The 23,674-nt window shown below is 41.5% G+C and overlaps 1 protein-coding gene across 4 annotated transcripts; it reads left to right on the top strand.

Moving 5' to 3' along the window:
* The first annotated feature begins 8,247 nt into the window (after positions 1 to 8,247).
* On the top strand, positions 8,248 to 20,491 carry PGL1 (6-phosphogluconolactonase 1). Of its 4 annotated transcripts, none has more exons than XM_077366470.1 (4): positions 8,248 to 8,366; positions 11,370 to 11,574; positions 11,661 to 11,796; positions 19,651 to 20,491. In XM_077366470.1, the coding sequence occupies exons 2-4, from the start codon at positions 11,402 to 11,404 to the stop codon at positions 20,137 to 20,139; spliced, it is 798 nt and encodes a 265-aa protein (XP_077222585.1). In that variant the 5' UTR covers positions 8,248 to 8,366; positions 11,370 to 11,401; the 3' UTR covers positions 20,140 to 20,491. The 4 variants fall into 4 exon arrangements, with proteins under 4 accessions (XP_077222585.1, XP_077222561.1, XP_077222570.1 ...); XM_077366446.1 differs by lacking the exon at positions 8,248 to 8,366 and adding an exon at positions 8,456 to 8,639; XM_077366455.1 differs by lacking the exon at positions 8,248 to 8,366 and adding an exon at positions 8,640 to 8,762.
* Positions 20,492 to 23,674: the final 3,183 nt, after the last annotated feature.

The following is a 23,674-nucleotide window of genomic DNA, read 5'->3' as shown; positions in this document are numbered from 1 at the left end:
GAAGAGGCGGTGTTCTCTTCGCTTTATCAAGTAATGAATTTGCTTACTTTCTGTCCATCTTTTGCTTTCTTCCTATACTGATGCTTGTTTCTGTCTGTAGATTGGAATATACTACAACGATCTCAAGGAGAAGAGCAAGAAGTTCTCCGAAGCCATCATCAAATCTGAAGAGGTGAACGGGAAGCTGGCCACTGAGGTCAAGGAGCTCCAAACGAGCATCGGACGGGTGGAGGCTGAAAAGAAGCTGCTGGCGGAGGATTTGGCCCTTGAAAGGCAGAAGCTGGATGAGGCTGCCGAAGCCATGAACGCCCAGTGGGAGAGAGCCAAAGAGAGGCAAAGGATCGCGGTGAAGGAGGCCGCAGAGGAGAAAGAGGCCAAACTCTTCAGTCTGTCCAGCGAGGGCTATAGTCTTGGGTACTATGATTGCCTTGAGCAACTCAAAGCATGCAACCCAAACTTGGTGATGACAAATATGACTCCTCCTGCTAGGCCGACAATTGTCGAGGAGGATCTGGGGGTCCCTGCTGATACCACTGCTGATGCCGCTGTCGACACTGCCTCTGTCCCGGATGTCTCTTAGTATTTTCTGTTTCTTTTTGTAATGGTCCTTGAGACCCCAGAATCTCCTTTTTTTTGACAGCCTTTTAAGGCTAATTCTGTAATGGCCCTCGAGGCCCCCACATTTTGATCAATAAAATTATACTTGTCCATATCTGTGCTCCTCTGTCTCTGATAAGCTCTAGCTTAGTGACTTGCCCGGCTTGCCTCCTAGTTTTAATAACCTGTGATTGTAGACGATTGATAGCACCCAAATTTTTATGAACTGGGTTTTCAGAGAGTACCCAAGTTTTATGAACTAGGTTTCTAGAGAGTACCCAAGTTTTATGAACTGGGTTTCCAGAGAGTACCCAAGTTTTATGAACTGGGTTTCCGAAGAGTACCCAAGTTTTATGAAATGGGTTTCCAGAGAGTACCCAAGTTTTATGAACTGGGTTTCCAATTATAAGAGGAAAATTTGAATCTGCAAAAAGAATTATTTATTCATATTATCATAAACGTAATTTACAAAGTCACCTCTCACACCGGACGATGTGTCTACTGATAATATTTCCTGAGGTTTTTGGAGTTCCATGCGTGGGGTAATAGACGCTCCTCCAATGTCTCTAGCTTGTAGCTACCTGGGCGGATAACTTCTTTCACTCGATATGGCCCCTCCCAAGTCGAGGAGAGTTTCCCGACTTTCATTGGTTGGGAGACGGCTGCTCTCCTCAGGACTAAATCTCCTATCCGGAATTCTCTGGGACGTATCTTGGAGTCATGATAGTTGGATACTCTCTGCTTGTAGGCGGTGACTCGGATTCGAGATTCTTCCCGGATCTCTTCTAGTAAGTCGAGATTGGCGCGGAGCCCGTCACTGTTAAGCTGCTCGTTGAAGCTGGTGACCCTGGGAGACGGAGTGCCTATATCGACCGGTATCACAGCCTTTGTTCCAAAGGAGAGGTTGAATGGCGATTCACCAGTTGGCGTGCGAGGAGTAGTGCGGTATGCCCATAGAACGTGATAAAGCTCGTCTGCCCAGCGGCCAGCTTTTTCATCCAGTCTTTTCTTTATTCCCTGAAGCAGGATCCTATTAGTCACTTCTGTTTGCCCGTTGGTCTGGGGGTGAGCTACTGAAGTGAACCTCTGTTCAATCTTTAGATCAGAGCAGAACTTTCGAAAGTTCCAGCAATCGAACTGTTTGCCGTTGTCCGTTATCAAGGCACGAGGAATCCCAAATCTGCAAACTACTGATTTCCAGAAGAAGTTCTGCACATTTTGCTCTGTGATCTGCGCTAGAGGTTCCGCCTCCATCCACTTAGTAAAATAGTCGATCGCTACTACCACGAACATGCGCTTTCCGGAGGCCGGTGGGAAGGGGCCTAGGATGTCCATCCCCCATACTGCGAAGGGGAATGGACTAATAATTGGAGCCATCGCCACAGCGGGCTGGTGGATGGTGGGAGATAATTTCTGACACCTCTCACACCTTTTAACCAGACTCAGCGCATCCTGCCTTATGGTGGGCCAATACAGACCTCTGAGCAGCACTTTTATTGCCAGGGCTTTGCCCCCCAGATGTTCTCCACAAATTCCTTCGTGCGTCTCCTGGAGTGTATATGCGGCGTCGCCCGGCCTAAGGCACTTCAGGTATGGGAGAGTATATGATCTCTTATACAAGATGTCACTGCTGAGGGAGAATCGGGCAGCCCTCTGTATCACCTTGCAGGCTTCCTTTTTAACCTCAGGGAGTTTACCATCGCGCAGATAACTGATGATCTCGTCCATCCAGCACGGCTCATTCTCTACCTGCATTGTTTCCGCGGCTTTACTTTCGATGCTGGATCTTTGCAGGAACTCCATGCGTATGCTCCCAAGGGTGGTATATCCGGAGGCAGCCAGTTTGACAGCACATCTGCCTTGGCATTTTCTGTTCTGGGGACTCTGATGACCTCAAAACTTTCGAACTTGCTGGCTAGTTGGTGGACCTTGGCGAGGTACTTGATCATACGCTCGTCTCGAGCTTCGTAGACCCCCTGAATCTGGTTTGCAACTAGCTGAGAGTCACAGTATGCTTTTAAGTTCCGGGCGCCGGTTTGGATTACGAGGCTCATTCCGGCGAGGAGAGCTTCATATTCTGCCTCGTTGTTGGATGCGCGGAATCCAAACCTCAGGGCATAATCTGCAGTGAAGTCATCAGGCCCGGTGAGGACGAGGCCGGCTCCACAGCCACTCTTATTCGAAGACCCGTCGACATGTACTTCCCAAATTAGTGAGCTGGTTGTGGAGTCCTGCTTGGTTGGCAGATGAACGATTTTTGTTTCATCTCCCTCCGCTATACATTCTTTAGGAGCTGCTTTCTCTGCAACTGGGAACTGCACAGCTTCAGAATCGACGAACTGCTGGGGGATGGTGCACTCAGCCACGAAGTCGGCCAGTACTTGAGCCTTGATGGCTGGCCTAGGTGCGTACTGGATATCGAACTCGCTTAGCTCCACGGCCCATTTCACAAGTCGCCCGGAGATATCTGGTCGATGGAGTACTTGCCGGAGTGGCTGATCAGTCAAGACTTTTATGGTGTGGGCTTGAAAGTACGGCCTTAACTTCTTGGCCGCCATTACCAGCGCGTAAGCCAATTTCTCGACCCGCTGGTACCTTATTTCTGCATCGTGAAGAACCTTGCTGACATAATAGATAGGTTTTTGCTGGCGGTGCTCTTCGCGGACGAGGACATCTGCCAGAGCCGTGGAGCTAGTGGAGAGATACAGAAATAGCTCCTCGCCCGGCTCCGGCTTTGTTAGTAGTGGTGGGGAGGACAGGTGTTTCTTCAACTCCTCGAATGCGGTCTGGCATTCCTCCGTCCAGGGCGCAGTCTTGAGTCCTTTGACCACGCTAAAGAAGGGCAGGCACCTCTCTGCTGACTTCGAGATGAAGCGCCCCAGTGCGGCTATCATTCCCGTGCGCCGCTGAACTTCTCTGATAGTTTTTGGAGCGGTGAGCTCCATCACGGCTTTAATCTTCTCCGGATTTGCTTCTATCCCGCGTTGGCTTACCATGAACCCTAAAAATTTCCCTGAACTAACACCAAAGGTGCACTTGGTAGGGTTAAGCTTCATGCTGTGCTTTTTCAGGACCTGGAATGTTTCTCTGAGATCGGACACATGATCCTGCGCACTCCGGCTCTTGACCAGCATATCGTCCACGTATACTTCCATGTTGCGGCCAATCTGGTTCTGGAAAAGTCAGTTCACTAGCCTTTGGTAAGTAGCTCCGGCGTTTTTGAGGCCGAAGGGCATAACACGGTAGTAATAAGTCCCTTGATCTGTGACGAAGGAGGTCTTTGGTATATCTGATTCGTACATCCTGATCTGGTTGTATCCGGAGAAGGCGTCCATGAAGCTCAACAATTCGTGACCCGCAGTGGCGTCGATAAGTTGATCGATCTTTGGGAGCGGATAGCTGTCCTTAGGGCAGGCCTTATTCAGATCGGTGAAATCGACGCAGGTCCTCCATTTTCCATTTGTCTTTTTGACTAGGACTACGTTTGCCAACCAGTCCGGGTATCGAATCTCGCGAATGAAGTCAGCTTTCAGAAGCCTCTCCACTTCTTTTATTGCCTGTCGCCTTTCAAAAGCGAAATGCCTCCTCTTCTGCTTAACCGGTCTACAGGTTGAATCAACACCAAGCCTGTGCGTACTGATCTTTGGATCAATGCCGGGCATATCAGCAGGAACCCATGCAAAGACATCTGCATTGTCTTGGAGAAACTCAGTGAGCTGGTGCTGAATGCTGCTGCTGAGAGAGGAACCGATCAGAGCGACTTTCTCACTATCTTTTGGGCATAGTGGGATGGAGATGAGGTCTTCAGCGAGTTGAGTCCCCCTGAGCTCGTCCCTTACATCGAGCAGTTCGATTGGCAGTGATTCCGCTGCATTTTTGCCTCTGAGTGCCATCGCATAGCACTCCCTGGATTGAGGTTGATCTCCTCGAACTTGCCCCACGCCATTGGGCGTTATGAACTTCATCTTTTAGTGGTAGGCCGAAGCCACTGCACGAATCAGGTTCTGGCCAGGCCGTCCCAGGATAGCATTATAGACCGAAGTGGCCCTTACTACCAGGAAGTTGATCATGGCAAACAGGTCTGAGCAAGGTAGCTCTCCGACAAGGACTGGGAGCTCAATCTGCCCCTCTACTTTCACAACCTCTCCGGAGAAGCCAAACATGTCTGAGCTTGCCGGCTTCAGGCAGTCGTCACCTATCATCATCTTCTGAAAGGCGTGATAGTATAAGATATCCGCCGAACTCCCATTGTCCACTAGGATTTTCTTTACTTCCCAGTTGGCGACGAGCATGGTTACCACCAGTGTATCGTCGTGAGGCAGTATGAGGTTGTCCAAATCTGCATCTGAGAAGGAGATCTCATTCTCTGTTCTTGTCTTCTTGCTGGTCGTGTGCACGGCGTTGATCCATCATGCATACGCTTTGCGAGCAGCGGAGGACGTGCCCCCAGCGACAGGTCCACCCATGATTGGACCAATGACCCCCCTTGGCTGAGATCGTGGTGCCTCTGGCTGCGTACTGGCCGGCTGAGAGGTTTTGTTCCGAGCAGGGGGCGGCTGTGATCTTCGAGGGCTGCGGCCTTGGGGGCTCTTTTCCCTTCACTCTTGCTTGCGGCCGTCAGTTCGGATATACTTTTTCAATTAACCCCGGCCGATCAGCTGTTCAATTTCCTCTTTGAGCTGCCAACACTCATCTGTGTCGTGACCGTGGTCCTTATGGAACCGTATTTTGATGGATCTCTCCTGTTTCCTTTGGAGATCATTCTAGCAGGCCACTTCATGAATTCCTCTTCGCTGATCGCAGCCAATATATGTTTTCTGGAGGTGTTGAGAGGTGTTATCTTCTCTTCTTTGCGGAAGTGAGGACTTCTCTCTTCTTGGAGGTTTATCCTCCCTGCGCTGCTTGGGGGGATTTTTCTCTTCAGAGGTTATCCTCCGATTTGAATTAAGAGCTGCCAGTGTTTCTTCCACCGTTATATACTCCTCTGCCTCGGCCATGAGGTCTGCCAGTGAGTGCGGATTTTGTCGAGCTACAGCCCGACGGAAATCATTAGACCTGGCACCCGCGAGGAGCGTATTCATAGCTGCTGAGGGATCTAGATTTGGCACCTAAAGTGCCTCCCTGTTGAAGCGGCAGACGAATACTTTCAGGGGCTCATTGTCGTCCTGCCGCAAGGCCATCAGGGATGCTGTTGTTTTCCTCGGCCTGCGGCTACTCATGAAGTGACGGACCAGATCCTCTCCGAAATCATCGAAGTTACTGATAGAGTTTGGTTTGATTCTGGAGTACCAGTCTCTTGCCGCACCAGTTAGCGTCGTTGGAAACGCTCTGCAAATGAAGCCGTTGGAGGCGCCGTGGAGGAGCATCATTGTTCTGAATGTCTCCAAATGGTCCACGGGGTCAGTAGTCCCGTCGTACTGCGGGACGGCGGGCATTTTAAACCCTCTGGGTGCTGGGGCACCCAGGACATCATCAGTGAACGGCGTTCTGCTTGAGAACGGCCTGGAGGCGGGCCTGCTCTGATCCTTCGCCAGTTCCTCTATTCGGTGGTCTATTTCCTCCATTCTCTGTAGGAGCGGATCCGTTCTATGTTCCAATGACCTGATTCTTCCCACAGATTGGTTCGCCGCGGAGCCGGAATGACTCTCCGGACTCCTACAACGAGGCCGGGACTTCACTGGTGGTGCACGATCTTCATGAGCTCGGCGCCTTTGTGCGGAGCGGGACCGCGACCTTTGACGGCGGTGAGGCTCTGTTTGGGCATGCCTCGCTGTGGGGTGATGGACTTGTCTGGTGGAGTGGTGAGTTCGATCCTCACCATGGCACGATGACTCTCCCCTGTGGATGTCTGGCCTTTCTTGGACAGATCGCGGAGCTTCTGGAGGAGGTTGCGGAGGAGTCTGAAGTAATTGCTGGTACTGCCCAACGAGAGCTGTCATTTGTTGAAAAAGAGCTTGAACTTGCTCCGGAGTGGGCAAGGGATTCAGGTGTTCTGAGCGAGCAGGGCTCTGCTCGGCTGTAGCAGAAGCTGCTACTGCCAGCGAGGCGATTCGCTCGCTCCGGGTCCTGCGGGGCAGCACGGTTTGGGTAGTCCGTGCAGTAGGTATCCGCGCACTCTTGCGTCCTGCCATTTTTGTGAGATGTCTGAGAACGGCTTTTAGTTCTGGGTCCCACGGATGGCGCCAATCTGTTAGACCGAAAATCGGTAACAGGTACGACAGTGACGTAAGAGCTGAGCTGGATGACCAGAGGAGCTGAGTCCTGAGGGACCGGAGTGAGGTGAGATGAAGTGGCTGAGTCCTGCTACGAGGACTGAGTCCTGCACAAGGCAAGCGAGGTCAGAAGACCAACCCGGGTTTTACTCCGGACAGGCCCTTCGACACTCAAGTCAGTATGAGCAGGAGTGCAGAGATAGTCTTAAGAGTTTTTGGGTGGAGAGGGTTTTTTTTTATTACCCATTGGTTTGAGCTTCGAACCCCTTTTATAGAGGGAAACTCGATGACGTGTCCAGGACAGGTGTCCAGGACAGGTGGCGGCCTGCTACAGGCTGGAGTTCACCTACTCTGGGACAGGTGGCGGCCTGTGAGAGGCTGGAGTTCACCTACTCTGGGACAGGTGGCGGCCTGTGAGAGGCTGGAGTTCACCTACCCCCAGGACAGGTGGCGGCCTGTGAGAGGCCGGAGTTTTTACACCCCATCACTAACCATCAAATACAAAGCACATAAAATTATGAAAGAAAGGATAGGGTTTGGGACACAAGTGAATGAACCAACAAGAACTAGAAAATGGTATGTAGGGCCAGGAATTTTTAGCCGCATCTCATTGCTGGAGACACCCCATTCATGGATTTTGCTTCCTGATTTTTAGTAACTTCACCCTCATCTCCACTTGGAGACTACCCATTTATCAAGAAAACAAATTCATGGTGGCCAAACATGCCCTCAGTGGAAAAGAAGCATGAATAACTGTATATCTGTAGGCTATTGGCGAACTCACCTTATTTTAGACTCTTTAATTGGCTGCTGGGAGGTTTTGGGAATTGTAATAGCCTCTTATAAGTGGTTAAAACATATAAAACATGGTGAGTTTCGTCTCATCATCAAAACATCGTCGTGTGGATATCAATTCGTCTCATTATCAAAACATAGTCCTCTGCATACCAATATATAAGGGATTGATATCCACATTACCATATTTTGATGATGGCACCACTATCTTTGTTTGAAACTTTTCTGATTGAATGTTGATAGCATCTTGAGTTTCGTAACAACTTTTAAAAGCTAATTAAAAAAAGTGCATAACAAAGTTAGTGGTGCCATTATCCAAGTGTGGTAGTAGTGCAGATATCAGTCCATATAATAATTCTGAAAAAGATGGGTTTTGGGCGACAATGGGCAATTTGTGGAAAAGACCCATATAGGTTTATGACAAGATGAGCTGTCAGATATATAATAAACACAACGAAAAATCAAATAAGAGGAGATTAAAATGCTGGTTATTCTCACAATAAGACAAACAAAAATGGGTGGGAATATCAATATCAATTCTCCTAAAATATCATTCCCCCAAATACAAACCTATAATGTAAAGTTATAAATAAAGGACCTTGGGTTTTGGGAGTCGATGAAAAGAAAAGCAGAGAAACTAAGAAAAGGGTGTGTGTTTAGATAAAACAGAGGAAATGAAGAACCGGGTTTTAGGAGACAAAGAAAAGCGAATCATAAAGCTGAGAGTAAAACAAAATTCCACATTGGAATAAAATATTCTACGTGGGTCTTATAACAACAGCAGATTTGTACATTTGTCAGTATCAGATTTGAACAGCTGTTTGGTTTTTATTTTCTTTAAAAGGGTTTTTTTTTTTTTTTGGAGTGTTGAATATTTGGACTTTTTTTTTGAGAGAGATTTTATAGGAGAGAGGATGTAGAGGAAATAGAATTTTAGTATATCCGTTTATTACTTGTGAGAGAGAGAGAGAGAGAGAGAGAGAGTTTTTCTCTGTCTTATCACAATCGTTGGATGCACGTGTATGCAGTTGTAAGGTACATTTTCATGGAATTATTTTAATCTTTGGTTTGGTATAATATAAATTTTGTTGATACCTATTTTTTTCCATGTTCTTGAGATTCTGCCTTTTCTGACACCCATCTGTTCTCTTTCATAAGGTCTTTCTTTTGATTTTTTTTTGTTAGAATCTTTAGATTTTGAGAGATTCAGTTGGGTTTCTTATTCTTACGTTTTTTCTTTTTGACTTTTTATTTAATCCAAGTTTCAGGTGGGTTTAGGATCTGAGTTTTTGTTTTCTTGGCTTGGAACCCATGTTTATGTTCAATTTGGGATTGATTTGAGATGGGTTTTAATTTTTAAGTTTTTTTTTTCTCTCACAGAAAGATTTGGCTTTATTTGGGTGTTTCTTCACATTGCAGCCTTGTTAGAAAGTGGCTTGTTGCCATAATCTTAGATTGTGAGTTATTGGATTTGGGTTTTCTTGTGTGTTTTTTTTTTCTCTCTATTTGTCTTATGAAATGCAAATTTCAGATAGTTTTAAGGACATGTGTCCTTTGTTTTTTGCCTAAAAACCCATGCTTTTTCCCTGTTTGCTATTGATTTTGAATGATTTTTGAATTTTATGTTTCTTATCTGATTGGAACATTTGGCTTCCTTTATTCTTCATTGGATGGTTGTGTCTTCACATGAAGCCTTGTGATTGGGTAGCTGTCTATTTGTTGCCTAGAGTCATTGATTGTGAGCAATTCAAGTTTGGTCTTTTGTTATCCTTTTATGGAATATAAATTTTAGAGGGTTTTTAGGATTTGTATATTTAACTGAAGGATTTAGAGTCCTTCTTTATTCATGATTTATTGCGTATTTACATTGCATCCTTCTCAACATCTTAGATTGTGAGTAATTTGTCATTTTTTTCTTCTTCTTTTTGTTTCTTCTATGGAATTTATAATTTAGATGGTTTTTAAGGTATACTGGTATAGATCTTTATTTTTTGGGAGATAATATGAGTTTTCATTTTTAAGTTTTTTCTTTTGCTGAAAGATATTGCTTGCTTTGTGTGCTCATGGGATACTGTTTATTTCAATTTCAGTCTGTTTAAAAGATGACTTTTCCTGCCCTTTCTTTTGTATATTTCTCTTTACTGTTTCAAAAATTGTAGATTGTGAGAGACTATGGTCGTTTCCTTTGTTCCTACTTTTTTTCTACTCTCTTTGTAAGGATTTAATTTCCTTTCATTGCAAAAATATTAGATTGTGAAATTGAGTTGGGTTAATTGTTTTATTTTCTTTCGATATCCATTGGATGTAAAATTCAGATGGTTTACATTTCTGGTTTTTTAATTTTGTTTTGTAAAATCCATGCTGCTTCTCAATTGCAATTTATTTGAGACGGGTTTTAATGATTTAAGTTGTTTCTCTGACTAAAAGATCTGGATTCTTTATTATTCAAGGCATGACTGTCTATTCGCAATATGGACTTGTTTGAGTTGTCTAATTATTTTCTATCCTTTCTCAACGAAATGTAAATTTCAGAATGTTTTAAGTTTTTTTGCAAGCAAAAACCATTTCATGCTCAATTTGCACTTTACGTGCCATGGTTTTTATTTTTAAGGTTTTCCCTTACTTGAAGGATACAACTTTGTTTTTCAGTGTTCTATTTTGTTTGGTGTTGGAAAGCTGCCTTGTTTCCCAAGTATGTGGGAGGCAAAAATAGAAACATGTATTTTAGGTTTTAGGAAAACCTAGGACATAAAAGAGACAATTCTCTCTTGTGTTGGTGGCGGCTGCAAGAGAGAGAGAGAGAGAGCTTGGGCGTGCTCTTGTGTGTACGATCTTGGTTGAGAAGCGAAGGAAAAGGGTTGTGAGTTTTGGGTTAATCCATTGTAATCCTTGTAATTTTGATTTCTCATAGTGAAGATCGTGTTCTCACTCGTGGAGGTTTGAATCTTCGCCGATCCACGAAAAATCTCGGTGTTCATCTTGTGGCCTGCGTTTTCTTTTACTTCACTGTTTACTTGTGCAAGCTTAAGCTTGTTAAATAATACCTTTTTATGCTCAATTTGTGAGACTTGGTTGTTTCTTGTTTTCTGTTTTGAAAAAAAAATTAAGTCGCAGATATTTATTGATCGGGGTTCGAGATATTTAGTGCTAAACCCATGTTTTTTCTCAATTTATAAGAGATTGGAGATGGGTTATGATATTGAATATTTTTTTCCTTCAAATGAAAGACTAAATCTACTCTGTTGTTCATGGAAACCATTTCCTTCAAATTGCAGGCTTTGTTCAAATTTTTTTATTGCTCTGCTTGACATTTTTTCTCTTTAATTTCACTGTAACAATATTAGATTGTGAGAGACTGACAATGTTTATCTTTCTTTCTTATGGTATTAAATCTTTAGATTGTTTTATAATCCAGCTCTCCAATTTGTTTCCATAAAATTCATTACTTGTATGGATTCCTTTGAGATGGCTTTTTAATTTTAAATTTTTGTGCTGAACTACATGGCTTGCTTTTGTTGCTCAGAGTATTTGTACATCAGATTTCTGTATATGTCGACTTTTTCTGTAATAGAAATCAATAAATATTTTTGTGATCTGGATTTCGATTTTTTGGCAAAACATTATGTTTCTATTCAATTCATTGTCGCCTTGAGTTGGGGTTTCTATTTTTAAGTTTTCGTATCTAGACGATATCTTAGTTGGTTTAGGAGGGGTTTCCTTACAAGGATTTCTAAATCAATTTCGCCTGCTTTGTTGTTTCTATAGGATTAGTGTTTGAACCATACGCTTGTGAAAAAATGGCTGACACGGCTGGTCACAAGAACAGAGGAGAACTTAGGATTCATGAAAGCTTGGATGAGCTTGCCACTGATTTGGCGGATTACATTGCTGAGTTATCGGAAATGTCAGTGAAGGAGAGGGGATTTTTTGCTGTTGCCTTATCTGGTGGATCTCTCATTAGCTTAATCAGGTTTAATTATTTTTTCCTTTCCCTGTTTAGCACTTGTTTCAACTTTTAGGAAAGGGATTTCGAGCTGAGATTTCTTTTTGGAACAGGAAACTCTGCGAGGCTCCTTATAATAGGACAGTGGATTGGGCAAAATGGCATATATTTTGGGCCGATGAGCGTGTAGTGGCAAAGAATCACGAAGACAGTAACTATAAGCTAGCAAAGGATGGTATTCTTTCCAAGGTATATATAATGGGAAATCCTCTATTTTTTCAAATTTTTAGTCTTTTTTTATTAAAACTGCAGAAAAATTAACTTGATTGATTGTTAGATTTACTAGCCCTACCTGAAGAAACATGAAATTGATGTGATTGTTAGACTAAGATTCGATCATGAAAATAATGTATTAGATTTGTATTCATTATTAGAAAAACTAAATCTTTTGAAGCCGCTACCGTATTCATAAGTCATAACTTCCTGGGTTTTTTTATGGGCCGCACAATACTGACTTTGGAGCATTGTTGATTAACTAACCAATAACATAACAATTTCTTTTTAAGATTTTGGGTTGTCTCTGCAGATTTTAAATCGCCTATGTGATTAATACTTGGCAGGCCGTTAGAACTAACTTTTTTTTCTTTTTTTTTTTGGGGGGGGGGGGGGGGGGGGCAGCGCGGGGTTATGTTTGAAGGGAAATGTCAAAGATGACAAGAGGCCTATAGAGTCTTATCCTCTTTTCTTCTTGTGGAAAAAGATTAGAGAGTTTCGTGTGGGATTGCAATGGTATTTTTCAGTTCAGTATTTCTTATTATTTTCTTTCACTAGGTTGAGACCCAATTCTTCCCTTTCTGTCATTTGGGGCTCCCTGATCCCCTCTTATTTGGCACCTTACTCTTGAACAACAACAACTAATAGCTTCAACACATCTAATGATTAAAAATGAAATCTTTTGCGTTCACAAGTATATGTGTTTCTAAGGAGACAGAAATCAACTAATCACATGTTCATTCATTCCGAGGTGGTTCTTCTCAAAAACAAAATTCATTCCAAGTTGGTAGGAGCTATTTGATCTCTCCTCAGAAGTTTTGGGATGTCTTGGATTCTCCCAGTGCCATTCTTGGATTTTCATGCCATGTAGGGTAGGTGACAATGGAAAAATCCTCTGGATAATGATTCATGCAAATCTTTGGGGCAATTAGAAATTTAGAATTAGCACAATGGAATGATCTTTGATGGGGTGTCTAAACCCCCGTGGCTTTTGAATCCGGACATCGAGATTTCCATCATCTCTATGATGCTTTCTAAAAAGAAGTTATGGAATGTCTTGTTTAATGAAGTGCTTCCGATTGGAGAGATTTCTTTTAGCTCGCAAAATTAGGATAGGATGATGAAAATATGGGTCCCACACTCTCACCTCCAATAAAAGGTAAACTTTCATGGAAGCTCTAGGAGCAATCGGGGCCCGTCAACGTCAAATGAGTGTTTTAGGAATGCCAGCATGAAGCGAAGGTAGGTAAGCTGGCTTAAACCCACAAGAAGCACCTTCCAACTAAGATACCAGATCAAGTCCAAAATATGAAAAATCTAAAGATTTTTATTTTAAAACACATCGCTTATATATGGTGTACCTTTCAGTTGAGCTTTGGGTTGAAGTTGATCCTTCAAATGTCATCTTTTGGGCGACGAGATCAAGCTTAGGATCTTGGAGGTTTTTTTTTTTTGGAATGGTAAAGCTTTTTTATTGAGAAAAATGAGAAATACACTGAGGGACCGCAATGGTCAAAAAGAGGGGAACAACAACAAAAGAAGCAAAGAGCAAGGAGTAAAAGACGAGAAAACTCAAAGAGGAAGAAAATCAAACAACTCCAAGGAAGCTTTGGCAACACCCGCCCTGGCTATCCTATTGGCCTTGCCATTGGCAGATCTTTTCACATTCCTAAAGGATATACGGACCCCCTGTATATCCTTGGAATGGTAATGATAAGGTGGACTTGCTTCCTGAGGGGTTGAGACAACTATTTTAACAATTGATACCAGATTCCCCTTTATATAGCCGATTGTGTGTATTTTTTTTCTTGTTTGCTCTTTTGTTTTCTTTTTCACTTTGTTTTTCATTTTCCTCTTATTGGGGCCTTCTTGTCTCCCCTTTCAAATAAATCTCTTTGTTATCTTCCTAGAAAAAAAATGTTTTGTTTAGTGCTCTTGTTCTTCATCATTATGTTGCGCGACACAACTGTCTAGAGAAACTGTTGTTTCTGTTGTTGTATACATAACACATTATTTAAGCTCTTTCTGTGGAGTTTTAAAGGTAGTTTTCACACATTGTTTTTGTTCCACAGTTCAATGTCATTAGGGCCAATGCATCGAAAGATGTGAACTCAGCCTAGTATCATCTTGACATTGCTCGTATCCATCAAGTGACCAACTTACTTCCCTTCATGGCCTGTTGATCTTCATCATGGACTTCTAATTATTCCTTGTGGAATTTCTATATGATGATCTGATGCCACCTTTTCTTAGCTGGAAATTTTCTTAGGTAGAAATAAAAAGAAGGGAGCCTTTTGTTGGCATTTCATGGTAGAGACCTCACTTGGGTTTGAACCTTACTATACTATAGCTCATTCTCTTGGTGATCTCTTGGGTACTTTTCTACGGAAATAAAAGATTTGTCTGATAGTACTTCTAGAATTTTCCTCCTATATTGCATCAGAATTTGTGAGTCCTGAGCTCTTTGGAAGAAAAGACTTCCCAGTTTCACGCATTCCTAGGTACCCATCCATGCTTATTAGAGTTCCATTTTTTAAGAGTGGTAGTAGTCGTTTAAAAGGAAGCAACAACATTACAATTGGGGCAGTGATTGCCCCAAATACAGTCACTAAATCCCCAACCCCCACGGCTAACAAATCAGCCATCTTGTTAGTGCTACTAGGGGAATGAGGGAAACACAAAATTTTATGGAAAGAATTAATAAGTACCCAAATCTCATTGAAGTTAGTAAGCCGTCACGACCCAATGATGAGGTGCTGACCTATGCAATCATGTTTGATGAGTCTCCCTCCACTAAAACTGAATGGCCTGCAAAGTGAATCGAATACAATCTAAGCTCTGTGAGAATGGAATGAACCTCAGTCTCTTATTAGAGCTTCATTATTTTGGAGCATTAGAAATTCAGTGTCATTTTGAGTTAGTATTGGATGAATATTGGCTTCCACGAGTAAATAGATGTAGAATGACCCTTTTCCCATATGGCCGAGAATTAATCTCTAGTGGAAATTTCTGGTGTAAATTCAATATAGGTTTTCCCAGGTAATCCTAATGTGTATGTTTAAATTTTATATGCAGTATTAACGACTTAGCACACATAATTTGTCCCACTGATTACCCAAACCATGCTTTCAATTAAGAACCTAAAAGTGGACCATGTCAAACCTGCTTGAAAATGTATTGGAAACTATAACATTTGCTTGTAATGCATCTTTTTCTTGAAAGATGGGAGTTGCATCGCCTAGTTCTGTCTTACCCATCTGGACTGTTTCTACAGTTTCCTAAATCCCTAATTAATTCTCCTCATGGTGCCCTCAGTTAGGGCGCTTTTCAAATCTGATGAGAAGTTTGTCTGCTTTTCCTTGCACGGCGCACGCACACACACACGCCATAGGTTTTGACCTCTGTTACTGCCATGCTTAAGAGAGCTCCCTCTTCTTTCGTTCATCCAATTTTACCTGAGTACTATATCCATGTAGGTTTTATGTCTTCTCTTTTGTCCTTCCAATTTTACGCAAGTACTATATTCATAGATGTTTTATGTGTTTTTGAGTGAGTTTAATTGATTTTTAGATTTGTGTATGCCAGTGTAGATCTTTTTACATTCAAGTGTATATCTTTTTTCTCCTTCATTTATATCATTGCATTTCTCTCGTTAGTCAGTTAGGTAAAGAGGAAACCCTACTTTAGGTTCTATTAAGAACTGCAGCTTACACGGGGGAACTCAGCCAACTTTTTGTTGTATTTTATGTTGAGAGGTAATAGAGACTTCTCAGGCTTACTATGCAAATGCAAACCTTCCGAAGTCTGTTATGTGAGGCAAAAGCTCGGATCTCAAAGTTTTCAGGCCTTTATATTTTCCTAAATTTCCACCTGTTATATCCAGGTGGCACCTCTCCACTCCCTCTTTCCCAATCTTGCGGTGGATACAACTGGGGACATATGTTGTCATATTTTGTCAAATAGACTGCATATAGTTAAATTTCGTGTGTTTGGACATATATGGATCTTTATATTTTTCCTACATTTTCTTGGATTTTAGGCAACATGTAAGTTCGTTGGTTTATGTTTTGACTCTTTTTTAAAATTTGGAGAACTAGTTTTGTTCTTCCTATTTATTTCCTAGTTTGGTACAAATGCATGGTACTGGGTTTTTCTGTATGGTACTCGTTCAGCAATTCTGAGTTGTTTATCTTAAAGAATTTGAGCTGTTGTGGCATGAAAACGTGGTCTGGTTAAAATTATCTTCCGTGAACTAAGGCTAAATGGTAAAAGGAAGTTCAAATTCAGAACAACCATTCAAAGAAATTTTATTTCAATTTGTCAAATTTTTGTTATTTGTATTTTGAATTCTTGTGTTTGATGAGATGATGCTTCATTGGAGTATTTAATCTAGTAGGGACATTGAAAATACCGGGGATGTTATTTGGCAGCCCATTCCAAGGGATTTCAATGTCTGAAGGTGGAGTGAACTGTGATTGTGTTGACGAAGTGAAATGTTTGAGTATGGCTAGGAACTGCTAGGAGGTTGACAATATTTTCAATAGCTAAGCTGAACTTAATGTAAAACTTTTTTTTTTTTTTTTGAATAATATAATGTAAAACTTAACCATAAAAAAACATAATGTAAAACTTGCATAAGAATTAAGAATTGATTCCTTTCTCATACTATCTATGTAACTCAGACACTATGTGAGTTGGTACCAGACAGACCTGGGATAACTGACATGCTGACATGTCTCTCCAGTTGAATGAGAATATTTAAAGGTGTAATATCCTACAAATATTGGTTCATAGTAGAACTAGTAGATAATTCAGCATAGAAATGCATATAGAATAAAGAAAAATATAGTAAAATTATGTAGCATAATTACCACAGGCATAAAGAAAAACAATATTAAGGCTACTGATATTGAAACTCCATGTTTTGATAATGGGCTGAACTCGCACTGTCTTTTATTATTTAACCAGCTGTCTATATCTATTACAATTCCCAAAAAGCTATCGGCATCCAATTAAAAAAGAAACGAAAAGGTGATTTCGGTCTATTATCAAAATCATGGTTTTAAATTTCCCCCAAAACCAAAACGAAACGACCGAAATGTTTTCTTCTCCTCCCCCTTCGAATTTGATACCGAAATTGAATCGCACACCGAAACCAAAATCGTAAATGTATTAGTTGCATAATATATCTGCATGTGTATTATGTATACATATTTATATGTATCACATGTGAAATTTAATATGTATTGAATTATCAGACATGCACGACATCGCATGTCACTAGGTGTTTGATGTTGTTAAACCATTATGGATGGTTGTGTTGTCTTGTTTAGGTGATGGTTTCTAATTGTATATTTGTGGTTATTCCGGCATTTCCTGACATTGTGTCTTAAAATTCTATCATTTCCACATATTTTCATAAGTTTCCGACTACTTTCCGTCATTTTAGAGGATTTCTATTGAAATTTCCAACATAAACCTAAATGTTTCCGTTTCCGTAGGCCGTGGCAACTGAAACTGAAATTTATAGCCTTGGTCAAAACATGGTAGGAGCAGGCATTATAAATTAATGTTTTTCATTTCCTAATAGCAGCGTTGACACGTGTCCAGACTCTAGAGACATCAAATTTTAAAGAATGATCAAGAACTTCCAAAATTAATATATATGACAGAAGATTTGCCCGTCTTTTAAACATACTCCAAGATTTTTCCAATGACATGACTGTTGGGCTGGCAAGACCAGTGTTTAAAAATGTGAATGCGGGTCAAAAAGCGGCCAAGAAAAATCCTTGTCAAGAATGCGGTTGACGCGACTGGCTGTTATAACTCGGGAGAGTCAAAGGAGTTGTTATTGACTCAAGGGCAAAACGATGAACGCGGAACACGACAAAGGGAAAAGGGAGTCTACTTGGGGGAGTCCACGATGACGCTAGGGAGTTTTAAAGCTACGAGGAAGACACCTTGTACTGCTCTTTGTACAAGTTACTCGTATCCAAGAATCCAATTGCCTTTTCAAAAAAAAAAAAAACAAACAGAGGAGAGGGTATGAATGGTCTTGTAGTTCGAAAGGCAATTCGTTTTCCTTTATGGTCGAGGGTTTTGTTTTCCTGCTATTGCAAAAAAAAAAATGTAGGGTACGTAACACATTCTCAATGGTATCAGATGGGTTGTGATGTTCATCAATTCCAATTTGTTTTCTCATGGTCCAGGAGATCGAATGTTGTTCTTTGCAGGGGAGTATTAGAAATTGAAGTCAGATTTCTATCTTGTTTGTCTTGAAATTCCAAGCGACCAATTGGATACGACGGACTTGCATTATGGCAGAGTTGTACGTCAAAACTCTGTGTCTAGGACTTTTTTTTTTTTTGAATGGTAAGGATAATTTTATTGTGACCAAAAGGATCAAGATGATCCCCACAAATACAAGAGGACGATACAACAGAAATAGAATAAACAAAAGTTAGAGAAAGCACAGGCATACTTATGATTTCGTGTCAGTACATAAGTGGTTCCACTCTCATTTTTTTTCTAAAAGACACTGATTGTGCCTGACTAATGTTGTAGAGTCACATGTATGTTTGCAAAGTACTAGGATATATGTATTCGGTTTAAGGATCCGTATATATTACCGAGAATTGTCTAGAGACATTGGGAGCTAACCAATTTGTGAAGATATGGTAGAACATAATTAATTGGAGCATAATTCCCTCTTAATGTAAAACTGAAATGAGAAACTGAATATCCTCAATGAAGGTATTGATTAAATAATAGAATGTTATGAGAGACTAATCTACCTTAATGGACACTCCTGATTTATTCTTGTCTGCTAGGTTATACTTGTGTTTTAGCTGACTTTATAGTTCTTACTGAGTTTTACTTGTTAGCGAACAAAAGACGATCAAGGGTCCACAGTGTGGGAAAAATACATTTAGTGGACTGTTTAATATATTGTATTGCTAGGTTGTGCAAGCCCATCTACATGTTGATCACTTGATCAACATTCCTCATCACCTTATTACTGGTTCTATATATTATGGATTTATTCGATGTTATATATAATAAAAACACCAAACATACTTTAATGATTGATCATATAATATTGCGCTGAAGGAACTCAAGAACACCTTACTGGTTCTGTCATTAATGTTATTCTCTTCTGTGACTCTGAAGGAACTCAAGAACACCTTGTTGGTTCTATCTTTTATGTTATTCTCTGCTGTGACTACTAGATCCATGTAAATTTGTGAGGCATGTACTTAAAATAACCATTACTGGTTCTATCTTTTATGTTATTCTTCATTTCAGGGCTTTATCTATTATCTTTTGAAGTTCTACGTTTTCTTGTGAGTTTTTTTTCCCCCAAAGCTGAGACGTTTATTTGATGGGAGATGATGTTTACAGTTTACACCTCCTTGTTTCGGTATATTATACTCGTCTTTCTTCTGAAGTCTTCCAATGGCTGTTACAATTCCTAATGATCTGTTCCAAAATCCATGATCAATCATCGACTCCCCGAATTGACTCGGTTTTGTATTAGCCAATTCTCGTTGAAGCTTGAGTTTGGCCATACAGAGTCAATCAAAAACTCCTTTGACTCGCCCGAGTTAATGATAAATGGACTGCATCAATCATTGACTTACCCAAGTTGACTCAGTTTACATTACCCGAGTTTGAGTTTTTAAACACTGGTGCGAACCAACAAAAGAGTTCCAAATGAAGTTGTCGATGATTCAAAAACAAAGTAATCTAAACATCAGTTCCCTGCTTCAATTATCAGCTTAGCTATGCATTATTGTCTTTGAATCATATACAAACATGTCAAATTTCCAGGTGCCTGTGGTCCCAAGTCATGTGTACTCCATCAATGATTCCCTCTCAGCGGAGGAGGCTGCGAGCGAGTATGAGTTCATCCTCCGCCAACTAGTCAAGACCCGCACAGTCAGCGTGTCCGAAACCAGTGATTGCCCCAAATTCGACCTCATCCTACTTGGCATGGGCCCCGATGGACACGTGGCATCTCTCTTCCCCCACCATTCCGCACTAGACGAGAAAGATTCGTGGGTCACCTTCATAACTGACTCCCCTAAGCCCCCACCCGAGCGAATCACTTTCACTCTACCCGTCATCAACTCAGCATCCAATGTGGCCGTGGTGACGACAGGTGCCAGCAAAGCGGACGCCCTCCACTTGGCAATCGATGACATGGCAGGTGCCATCCCGGTGCCAGCTAGGATGGTCCATCCAACCAATGGGAAGTTAGTGTGGTTTTTGGACAAGTCAGCTGCCTCAAAGCTTGATGGGTCCCAGCCAGATGAGTAGAGGGTGTTTTGTTTTTGTTTAATGGGTGTATGTAGTTGAGAAGAAATTGACAAGAGATGACTTTTCATGTCTATTTCTTTTCTTTTTTATATCTCTCTGAGTTTCTTCATCCTTTTTCGGGGTAGGGATGTTTGATTGTGATTCTGTAAGAGGAGATTAATAAGTGGGCCTCTCTGTCTCTTCACCAGGCTGAAAAAGCCTTTTGTGGTTATGGGTCTCTTTCAGGAATGTGGATGAAGATATGAAACTGTGATGGAAAATCAGTGGGAAGGTTTGTTCTTCTTTTGTTTATATGTTTCTCTTAAAGTGGAAATCATTGTCAGGATATTAATAATAGTTGTTTTTTTGTTTATTTAATTTGTACAATTATATGACAGCATTAAAGTAATCAAATCAATGGATGGAAATGGGCGGAAAGCTGCGGGAAATGCTCGACCCCAAACCCTTTTGATGGATCTTTTGGCTGTTATGGCTGCATTCTTTAACCCTTTTTGGCAGCACTTCTGTGATTTTTCCATTGCGGAGAATGGCATTCGGCAAATCTGACTCATTCCACCTGTTTCTCCCATTTCTGACTCCTTAGCGACTTTTCGAGTGGATTTGTGCTGATTTTTTTTAGAAAAAAACTGTGAAGCACAACTCCATCTTTGTCTTTTGCTATTATGGGTGCAACTCGGGTCGATTTTTTGGAATTTACCTGGTCGGGTTTGGGTTGAATCCTATTCATTTTTTAGCAAAAGTTCAACCCGACCCGACCCAAGTTGCACCCCTATTTGCTATAACAAGTACTGCTTTTTCATGATAGTGCCCTTGATGACACCATAAGGCGTGGTTTGGCATTCTTCTGCTCACTTTCAGTTTTGGATCGCATGCTTTTCCTTAGGGCAGCAACAGGGTCGGGTTGGGTCGGGTTTTTCAAAACCCTAGCCCAACCCTGGATCCCATTATCTCAGCCCTGACCCACCCTGACCCTGAGTCAGGGCCGAAAAACCTCAACCCATGGCCAGCCCTACAGGGCTCAGTGTTGGCCCTGGCCCGCCCTGATTGGGCAGGGCCGGCCCTAATTGACCCTAGTGCAAATACCTGTTAAGAGTGCCAAAAATAAAGCAACCACTTATCATATCGAACAAAATGATCAATAAACAGAGAAAGGGAACAAAATAAGACAATATGAATTCAACAACATGACGGGCAACAGAGACAATTAATAATAATAATCTAAAGAAACACCAATCCAAGATAATAGAAAACATTAGCAAAAGAAACATGCATAGATGGTTCAATTCTATAATAGGAAACTTAGGGTCGGGCAGGGTCAGGGTACCTGAGGCATTAATCCAGAACCCGACCCGACCTGAGTCAGGGTCTAAAAAAATGAACCCTGACCCGCCCTCAGGGTTGGAAAATCCAGCTCTGACCCTATTCGGGCTTAGGGCAGGTCAGGGCTGACAGGGCCAAACTTGCACCCCTACTTTTCCTTCTTTTCTTCGCAATGCCCCATGCCATTAAGCATTAACCCTTTCATTCTTTGTATTTGTCTTTGGAAAGTGGAAAATGGGAAGCTTTTAAGAACTCAATATATATATATATATATATATATATATATATATATATATATATATATATAGAGAGAGAGAGAGAGAGAGAGAGAGAGAGAGAATAGAGTTCCTAAGGTGTCACCTCATATAGCTTATATGAGGTGGCGCTTAAAAACATAAGGGGCCCACTTAGTTTGGATGAACCAAAGCATTCATTTGATAGGCCCTCACATAGATAGGGTGTGCCCAAAAAATCAACTTCATAGGATCATCCTAACCCTTCCATTTGTGGAGGTTGAAATGGATGGGTATAAACCTCCATAAATCTGCCCATTTTAACCTCCATAAATGGAAGGGTTAGGATGATCCTATGGACCTAATTTTTTGTATGCACCATATCCATCTAAGGGCCTTTCAAATGAGTGGTTTCGATCACCCCAAAAATGTGGCCCCCTAACGTTTTGTGAGTGCCACCTCATATAAGCTATATGAGGTGACACCTTAGGAACTCTATTCTCATATATATATATATATATATATATATATATATATATATATATATATATATATATATATATATATACGAGGAAAAGGATTGTAGGCTCGAGCATACCAAGCTTATGGTACGCTTGAGTGCCCAATCACATGGGTCCCACATTTTTTGTGGTGATCCAAAGCATTCATTTGCAAGGCCCTATCATAGATACATAGATAGGGTGTGTACCAAAAATCAGCTCCATTGAATCATCCTAACCCCTCCAAAAGTGGAGGGCAAAAATGGGCAGATTTGTGGACACACGTTGTCTGTCCATTTTGACCTCCACAAATGGATGGGTTAGGATGATCCTATGGAGCTGATTTTTGGTACACACCTCATCATGTAAGGGCCTTTCAAATGAATGCTTTGGATCATCCTAACAAAGTGGGCCCACATGTGATTGGGCACTCGAGCGTACCATAAGCTTGGTACGCTTGAGCGTACAATACTTTTCCTCTCTCTCTCTCTCTCTCTCTCTATATATATATATATATATATATATATATATAGAGAGAGAGAGAGAGAGAGAGAGAGAGAGAGAATAGAGTTCCTAAGGTGTCACCTCATATAGCTTATATGAGGTGGCGCTCACAAAACATAAGGGGCCCACATTTTTGTGGTGATCCAAACCACTCATTTGAAAGGCCCTTAGACGGATATGGTGAGCTTAAGCTATATGAGATGACACCTTAGGAACTCTATTCTCATATATATATATATATATATATATATATATATATATATATATATATATATGTATGAGCATGCATTTGCTGCGTTCGAGCACAAAAACAGGGTGGGGCCACATTTTGGGTGGGATCCAAAGCATTCATTTGATGGGCCCTTTCATGGGTAGGGTGTCCAACAAAAATCAGCTCCATTGGATCACTTTAGGGTGTCCATTTGTAGGGCAAAAAATGGACAGATTTGTGGACAAACAGTATATGCCCATTTTTGGCCCCACAAATGGACACCCATTGGTGATCCAATGGAGCTGATTTTTGGTAGGCCCCCCCCATCCATGATGGGGCTTTCCAAATGAATGCTTAGGATCACCCCTCCAATGGCCCCACCCCCTGTTTCTGTGCTCGAGCGCAGCAACCCTTCTCTCTCTCTCTCTCTCTCTCTATATATATATATATATATATATATATATATATATATATATATAGAGAGAGAGAGAGAGAGAGAGAGAGAGAGAGAGAGGAAACTGTTGGTGCGCTTAAGCTCACCAAACTTATGGTGAGCTTAAGCGCCCAATCACATGGGGGCCCACTTTGTTAGGATGATCCAAAGCATTCATTTGAAAGTCCCTTACATAGATGGGGGGTGTACCAAAAATTAGCTCCATAGGATCATCCTAACCCCTCCATTTGTGAAGGACAAAAATGGATAGACACAAATCTGCCCATTTTTTGTCCTCCACAAATGGAGGGGTTAGGATGATCCTATGGAGCTG

This window comes from Tasmannia lanceolata, unplaced genomic scaffold (genome assembly GCF_043159265.1).
Source record: "Tasmannia lanceolata isolate RefF3 unplaced genomic scaffold, GAP_Taslan_0.1 ptg000003l, whole genome shotgun sequence".
In the NCBI taxonomy this organism is placed as follows: Eukaryota; Viridiplantae; Streptophyta; class Magnoliopsida; order Canellales; family Winteraceae; genus Tasmannia; species Tasmannia lanceolata.
Note: the sequence above shows the minus strand (reverse complement) of the source record. Positions and strands in the feature narration are given on the sequence as shown.

Bases quoted from the DNA above. Each gene is read 5' to 3' on its own strand.
- PGL1 (XM_077366470.1), top strand. From the start codon at position 11,402: ATGGCTGACACGGCTGGTCACAAGAACAGAGGAGAACTTAGGATTCAT. The intron at 11,575-11,660 runs GTTTAATTATTT...TTTTTGGAACAG, and splicing joins TCTCTCATTAGCTTAATCAG to GAAACTCTGCGAGGCTCCTT. The intron at 11,797-19,650 runs GTATATATAATG...TCAAATTTCCAG, and splicing joins AGGATGGTATTCTTTCCAAG to GTGCCTGTGGTCCCAAGTCA.